The following is an 8,333-nucleotide window of genomic DNA, read 5'->3' as shown; positions in this document are numbered from 1 at the left end:
AAAATAACAATCGGATACTTTGATTTTGGTTTGACAAGGAGTTTTGCTTCCTTTCCCCTCCTTTGGACTTTGTCAAGAGCTGCGCTATCTTTTGGACAACTGAATCCTATGTTGTTTGCTCAATTGATTGCTGCAAATGATTAGTAGGATGGGGAAAAAACAAACAAACCTTTACAGGAATACCTTGCTTACTCACTGAATGATAAACATGTCAAAGTCTGCATACACAGCCATGAAACTCTTGAATTGCAATGCAGTTATACACAAGTGGAACAAACATTTACCCTTTGAAGAAAAAGAAAAAAGAAAAGAAAAATCTGGTGTTTGAGACTAGTATAATATCTCTATATTTCATTGTTTTGTCATTCCCATAATCACGTTAGCTTGCTGTTGCATTATGAACCTAATCTCATGTGTGCCAGTATGTGTAAGACTTGACACTCCAAACGGCCTCTTTTTCCATCAAGCTCCTGTGGATCCAGTGTCACTTCCTCGTTTGAGCTCTTGAGAGTGTGTCGGGGGCCTGGAACTTGTGCAAATCATTGAGCAATCGCTTCCGCCTGCAAAATCGGCAGCTTTCTGTGTAATACTGTTTCAGTCCAAAGATTCACCCTCTATTGTGCTGTTTGGGTAATGAAGACAAAATGCATGGAATAACTAAAAGCTCTGTCCTATTTTTGTGGATGCATATGCTGACCTTAGTGAAAGGTCAAGTTAAAGGTAAGACCAAACTCTTAAACAAATATTTACCTTCATAACTTTACATTTAAGTAATTATGTTATCGATCATTATTGATCATGAATTATTGTTGTTTTTATATTTGGGATTTTTTTCCCGTTTTTTTGTTATTGCCATCACATTTTGTTTTATATGAGCTGAAGCATGAAGTTGTCATTGAATGTTGCCAATCTGCCAAATGAACATACAAGTGATTACAATGTATTTGTGTTCATTGTTTTTCCTCAGAGTGTACACTTGAACAGTTTTTAAACAATCAGCGCCTATACAATTCAAATTTCGACACCACTGGCCTGGCAGCCACCTACGATGATAAGGCACAAGTCAGAGTGGGCTGCAATGTTGGCTTCACTGGATTTTTCAAATTAATCTGTGAAGATGGTAAATGGAAGTCTCGTGGGGCTAAATGTCAACGTAAGTTACCATCTTGTGAATTAATATCAATACAATATATTATTATAATAGGAATGGTAAACAGAGATGGTGTCATGTGCGTTGAATGCATGCACATGCACATTGACTTACATAAGCGCATGTGCGCGCGCACACACACACACACACACACACATTATTTTCATTGTAACATGAAAATGAAATGCCTGCCTCATTATTGGAAGTTAGCCAATATATGTGGTAATCACAATAACAACAACAATAATAATAATAATAAATAACAATAATAATAATAACTTTTCATGGATTTTCCAAACCAGAAATTTACTTTCATACAGTGTTGCCTTTTTGGCATTAAAATGCCATCATATGTTATGTTGATCGTATTATTGCACTGTATAGGGTTAGCATGGTAAAATTATTATTTTTGCCTTTCTGTGTGCAAGGTTCAGTTTATAAATGCCATATTCACTCACACTCTCATGCTCATTGTTTTTAGCCAGATCATGTGGTCACCCTGGAGATGCCGAGTTTGCCGAATTTCAGCTGGAGAAAGGAGATGACTTTGTCTTTGGGTCAGAAGTTGTATACACCTGCCAGACAGGGTATGAAAAGAGATCAAATATTTGCCTTGCCCCTCCCCCCCCATTATGCATAATTATGACTTTAATTTCTCTTATTTCAATGGGACATTTATATTTCCATGTCGTGTTCTTTTCAGCTACCAAATGGTCAGTAGGACAAACTCCCGGCGTTGCATGGCACAGGGTTGGGATGGTGTCGTCCCTGTCTGTGAGGGTAAGAGTTGGAAGTCAAAGGATCACTCATTCAATCAGATTGACTCATCTCCTAGGTGGAGACATCACTCCTTCTTGTGTCTGTTTCTCAAGATATCTTCCAAATGTTGTAGATAGCCTCCAAACAAAAAGCAATGCCTAGCTGGGGGTTCACATGAATCCAGGACATTGAATCACGCACTTGTGCAATGCTTATATTTTAATCCCCTCGAGATTTCATCATTCGTGCAAGCTGATATATTGGATCTATTATCTCATTCCAGCCCAACAATGCCCAGTGATACATGTTGAAGATAATGTCCAGGTGATTGGGGATGGAGAGGAGGCAACCTACGGCAATGTACTCCGATTTGGCTGCAGGTTAAGCTCTTTAATCCTGGATCCTCCTGGGTTGGCAGAGATCCACTGTGAAGAAACTGGACAGTGGAGTGGCAATCCTCCAACATGCATAGGTACAGTAGCGTCCAGTAAAGGGGAGTAAGGGTACAGTACTGTAGCGTCCAGTAAAGGGGAGTAAGGGTACAGTACTGTAGCGTCCAGTAAAGGGAAGTGAGGAGAGTTTTAAAGAGGAAGTTGAAGGAGAGGCACAGGGACACACACACACTAGCAACCAGCAGTAATCACTGTAACAACCACTTAGTAACAGCTTAATGACCACTAGTAATCACCTAGCAACCACATAGTAACACTCTAATAACCACTAGTGATCAGGCTACATGCAATCACCCAGCTAATCCAGCAGATCATTGCTTTTTCAGAGATACAGACGGTCCTGCCTTTATATATATCAGTGGAGGTTATTAATGTAGTACAAGGGAGGATGATCCTCCCTTGTTTTTTTTAAGAGATAAATGGTAAATGGTAAATGGTCTGCATTTATATAGCGCTTTTATCCAAAGCGCTTTACAATGAGTAGATAGTCTACATTCACCCATTCATACACCGATGGCGGCAGGCTGCCACGCAGGGTGCCTACACACCATCGGGAGCAAGGAGGGTTAAGTGTCTTGCCCAAGGACACAGCGACGGCAGCTGGGAGGGAGCGGGGATCGAACCGCCAACCCTTGCGTCATTGGCCGACCCGCTCTACCTCCTGAGCTAAAGCCGCCCGATGGGGGATTTTATATATAACAATATATATTTTTTATAAAATATCAATCAAATGTGTTTTTTCTTAATAAAATGCATGGTATTCACCCTATTCTTAAAATGCTTTGACAGTGACACCTGTAGGGCACTGATGGAGCGGCATGCAGACAGTCTGTGCCAGTGGGTCTGTCTGTCGTGCCCACAGGGGTACACTACAATAACTTTACCCCCTTGGGCATTTCTTGAGAGAGAGAGAGAGAGAGAGGGATAAAAATGTGTGTGTGTGTGTGTGTGTGTGTGTGTGTGTGTGTGTGTGTGTGTGTGTGTGTGTGTGTGTGTGTGTGCGTACGTGCGTACGTGCATGTGCGTGCGTGCGTGTTCTTCAACAGATGTCAAATGTACAGCACCAGTGATTGAAAATGGTCACGTGCTCGACCATATCAGTGAGTACAAGGAAGGCAACATCCTGCATTTCCAATGCAAAGCCAGTTACAAGCCTACTGAAAATAGGCTGCCAACATGCACAAAAATAGCCCTCAGAGCAGAGTGGAGCCCTACTCCTCTGTGTGAACGTAAGTATCGTACTGTATATGATACTTTTTATTTTGTTTATTTAGATGTCGCTGAATACTGAAAGTGTGGTACCTGATTGTTATCATAGTAGTTTTTCTTATTCTAAAAAAACAAATAACAAACTACACATTTCATTTCCCAAACCAATGCAGCAATCACATGTAGACTGACACTGCCACCAATCTGGGGAACCAGTTATGAACCCAACTTCAGAAGTGTGTTTTCACCTGGTGACACAGTAACAGTCACATGTGCAGAGAGATTCTGGATTTTTACCAGAGCAGACACTTCGAAACAGGTTACCTGCAAAGACGATGGAACATGGAATGAGTCACCTGTGTGCCAAGGTACAGAACTGCCTGAACTTCTGTTGAGGTTGTCTTGTTTTACTGTGATTGGTCATCAACTCCTGATGATTATGATGATTATTTTGCTGTTATTGACTTACTTCAGATGAATCTCACTGACACATTTCTGTTCCAAATTTTAGAGGTAACATGTTCCAATCCACATGACCACCTTGTGTATCAGTGGGGTAGTAGCTACTGGCGGCAAACGAAAAGGTTGGATGAAACTGAAAGTTATAGGTGTAAAGCAGGCTACAAAACAACAGATGGCAGAAACCAGGCTACATGCACAAGAGAGGGGTGGACACCAAAACCACTGTGTCAAGGTATGTGTAGTGTATTTCTTACAATCGCTGCCATATACAATTACATTTGTATCTTATTTTGCAAATAGGAAAAAAGTTGTGAAACTGAACATGTTTTGAATTCCTCTACTTTCACTTACAATTTATTTTTGTTCAGTAATCTATTTGTATTCAAATTCAAATGTTTATTTGTTTATTATTCATTCATTCTTGTGGGTAATGTATAAAAAGAGGGGTCAGGGTTTACTAGGTGAACAGGTTGATCACATCGGTACTTCATTAAAGATGTCTCAATCAGTTGCTGAGCTACAACGAACAATAGACTGCCCTTGGTCGTTTGCCAAAACATTGGTATAACAAACTATCTTGTAAACTTAAATATTCATCATGTAAACTGACATTTAGCCAGTTAGCTAATTGAAAAAGAATTATCCAAAGCTTTAAAAATGAAAGAACTAATTTCATAATTGAATGTATTTCAGAAATAACGTGCGACAAAAAAGATATCCCACATGCTGCAATTGTCAGCTATGAAACGTGGCAATACAAGGACAAACAACAGGTCCGGTATGGCTGCGTGGAGGGTTATACAGGAGGCTTTACTCTTACCTGTGGGACAAATGGTTGGAGCGGGACTCAGAACTGTAGAGGTAAGGACATACACCATACGACACATAGAGTTTGAGTTTGTTACCCGATGGAATCATTAAAGTACCAATTTGTGGAAAGTACCAATTTGTATTTTTGATCAACAGTGTATGCTACATGATTGTTAAATAGTTTCCTCATTGATTGTCATATTGTAGAATAGTCCTTTATTTAAACCAGCGTCTTCCAAGTGTTGATGGACATTTTATTTTCTTCTGGTTCATGAACCGTGGTGGTGAGTGAATTAGCTGCAGATCTGTTCTCTATTGAATTACAAGTTATGTATATCGTGGTTTCTAGCATATGACATTATAGATACTCATAACGAGGCAACACTGAGAGAATTCCTCGAAGTTGCTTTTAAGATGTGGGATATGTTGTCGACATCCATGAAAACACCAATATCAGTAGATCTTAAGATAATACCAATTAAAATAAAGATATAACCGTACCTCCGCATATAAGTAAGCGCTGTATCATTATTATTGTTACCGATTATTATCACCAATCAACGAACTGGCGTGCTCAACCCAACGTTTTAAAGAAAATCACTGGGTGCCGATCCAAAAATCTCAAAATAATTAAATCAAAAACAGCACTCACAGATGTCTAAAGTTCAAACTTTTAATGCGCACAGCAGCAGCATAACGGACGCGTTTCAGCCTCACAGGCTTTCCTCAGCATTACTACAAACAGTGGGTGTGACCCATATAAGTAGAAGCCAGGACCAAGCTGAATGAAACCAGCTGTTGAAAATGCATGCATCAATCAATCAATCAATCAATCTCAAACATTAGGGTATATCTAGAACAGACAGAGTGGCCAAGAACCTACATAACACATACTGTAAATAAGATGACCACACAGCTAATCAGAATACATCGACATGACTGATTAAATCACTCACAGATCCTAGGATCTGTGAGTGATTTAAATCAATCAGTGATTAAATCACACACATTATGAAGGAAACTTTACTGCTACCTGTGGGGCAAATGGCTGGACTGGTGTTCAGAGCTGTAGCGGTAAGGAGGACACACCATACTGCATACAACAAATACAGTTTGAGTCTGGTTACCCTATATGGAATGCAAGCATTCACTGTGTAAAAGGATGAACATTCCCAAGTACTGTGTGTGTGTGTGTGTGTGTGTGTGTGTGTGTGCGTGCGAGCGTGCGTGCGTGCGTGCGCGTCCGTGCGTTCTTCAACAGATGATTGTTAAAGTTAAAATAATGCATTTTAATTGTTCAGATGCAGCAGGGTGTGAAACGTCATATTATTAGTATTTTTGTTCAAGAGTGCAAATTATCGTTACCATAGGCAATTTCACGATGGCAGGACTTACTGTAGGCAATCTATAACTTTAGAAAAAAAAACTTGCAACCTACCACATGACTACAACCTGCTTAGCAATCCCAGAGAAAGTGCCTGGAGCCCTGGATGAGGTTGCGCTCAATACAAATAAAAAAATAATAAATATATGACTGTACCTCCGTATGTAATAAGGAATCCCTGTATCATGTCATTGTGTGGAATGCTTCATAATTGAATTTGATTTATTTCAGAGATAACCTGCGACAAACAAGATATCCCTCATGCTGAAATTGTCAGCACTGAAAAGCAGCAATACAAGTACAATGAACGGGTCCAGTATGGCTGTGTGGGTGATTATACAGGAAACTTTACTCTGACCTGTGAGAGAAATGGTTGGAGCCGGACTTCAGACTGTAGAGGTAAGAACAGCCAACAACACTTTTACATTTGACATAGTGAATACGGTAATACGGTACCATACGGTAAAAGGATACAAAAAAGGATGTATATTCTCAAGTACAGTGTGTGTGTGTGTGTGTGTGTGTGTGTGTGTGTGTGTGTGTGTGTGTGTGTGTGTGTGTGTGTGTGTGTGTGTGTGTGTGTGTGTGTGTGTGTGTGTGTGTGTGTGTGTGCGTGCGTGCGTGCGTTCTTCAACAGATGTAGAATGTACAGCACCAGTGATTGTTAAAGTTAAAATAATGCATTTTAATTGTTCAGATGCAGCAGGGTGTGAAACGTCATATTTCGTATTTTTGGTCAAGAGTACAAGTTATCGTTATCTTATTATGCACTTTGATAGATGGAAGATGGAGTCCTTTATTTAAACAAATGTGTTCCAAGTATTACTAACAATACACCTTTCTCTGTAACTGTAGAAAAAACCTGCAACCTACCACATGACTACAACCTGCTTAACACTCCCAGAGAAAGTGAGTGGAGATTAAGGAGGCTGCGCACAACACAGAGATATAGCTGTATAACAGGATACAAAAACAAGGACGGTGAGGATTATGCAACATGCACAGCTGATGGATGGAGGCCAAACCCCCTGTGTGAAGGTACTGTATTCACAGGCTGGTAAATAAGTGATTTCACTCAAATACTTTACATGTTTTGGGCGCAAATTATACTGCACAGTGCACTGCATTTCTAAACTGCAGATAAGTCTGTCAACTTCATTTCATCGTTCTTTGAAGAAGGAAAAAAGTGGCACACAGAACAAGTTGGTTTAGAAAGTTATCTGTCATGTAGGATCATAAAGCAGCACCAATATAAAACATACACAAGAGAAAAGAATACTATAGCTTAACTATAATGTATGTAACGCTGTCTAGCATGGAGGTATGAATTATAGATTACTCATGACGAGGCAGAGCTGAAACAGAACAAATCCTGGAAGCTGCTTTTAAGATGTGGGATTTGTTGTAGACATCCATCAAAACAGCAATATCAACAAAATACACATTTTGTATCGTTGGTGTTCTGTCCGTTTCAATTTTCTAAAAACCAACGACGAAACATGTGAACTAGTTGCTAACTTACAGTAATTGAGTAATAACTAACTACTTAAATTTGGTAGAGCTCGTGGTTAAAAGAAGAATCCACAAAAGCGTACCTTTTTCCCCCACTTTCAAAATAGATAACCATACCCCCGCATGTATTGGAAGCTCTGTATCATATTGGTGTGATTATTACCAGCCAACCAGTGTGTAGAATGCCTCATAATTGGATTGAATTGAATTTATTTCAGAGATTACATGCAATAAACTCTATCCGAAATGCTGAAATTGTCAGCAATGAAAAGTGGAAATACAATAACAATGAACAGGTCGAGTATGTCTGCATGGATGATTATGAAGGCAGCTTTACGATTACCTGTAGGGGGGCAAATGTTTGGATCGGGATTCAGAGCTGTAGAGGTAAGGACATACAGCAAACACAGTTTGAAGTTTGTTTACCCTATGTAATCATCACTGTGTAAAAGGATTAATATTCCCAAGTAGTGTGAACTGTTCAGATGCAGCAGAATGTGGAAGGTGAAGGTAGTAATTTATATTTTTAGTCAACAACTGATAGTCATTTCCACTTTGATTGTCTGGTAGAATATGAAGTTTACTTAAACCAACA

The 8,333-nt window shown here is 39.6% G+C and overlaps 1 protein-coding gene across 4 annotated transcripts in view; it reads left to right on the top strand.

The window, feature by feature from the left end:
* The first annotated feature begins 616 nt into the window (after nucleotides 1–616).
* Nucleotides 617–8,333, top strand: part of LOC310787127 (complement factor H-like) — a 15,523-nt gene continuing 7,806 nt past the window's right edge. Inside the window, exons 1-11 of one of the 4 annotated variants that reach the window (XM_083648475.1) lie at nucleotides 617–720; nucleotides 968–1,153; nucleotides 1,632–1,737; nucleotides 1,854–1,930; nucleotides 2,193–2,381; nucleotides 3,408–3,590; nucleotides 3,744–3,938; nucleotides 4,082–4,264; nucleotides 4,726–4,893; nucleotides 6,458–6,625; nucleotides 7,082–7,264. In XM_083648475.1, the coding sequence (XP_083504601.1) occupies nucleotides 645–720; nucleotides 968–1,153; nucleotides 1,632–1,737; nucleotides 1,854–1,930; nucleotides 2,193–2,381; nucleotides 3,408–3,590; nucleotides 3,744–3,938; nucleotides 4,082–4,264; nucleotides 4,726–4,893; nucleotides 6,458–6,625; nucleotides 7,082–7,264 (1,714 nt within the window). In that variant the 5' untranslated portion in view covers nucleotides 617–644. The remainder of the gene's footprint in view (nucleotides 721–967; nucleotides 1,154–1,631; nucleotides 1,738–1,853; nucleotides 1,931–2,192; nucleotides 2,382–3,407; nucleotides 3,591–3,743; nucleotides 3,939–4,081; nucleotides 4,265–4,725; nucleotides 4,894–6,457; nucleotides 6,626–7,081; nucleotides 7,265–8,333) is intronic. The other 3 variants (XM_083648476.1, XM_083648477.1, XM_083648478.1) reach the window with 3 other exon arrangements.

Source organism: Poromitra crassiceps (genome assembly GCF_964638095.1).
Source record: "Poromitra crassiceps genome assembly, chromosome: 12".
NCBI classification, from domain to species: Eukaryota; Metazoa; Chordata; class Actinopteri; order Beryciformes; family Melamphaidae; genus Poromitra; species Poromitra crassiceps.
Note: the sequence above shows the minus strand (reverse complement) of the source record. Positions and strands in the feature narration are given on the sequence as shown.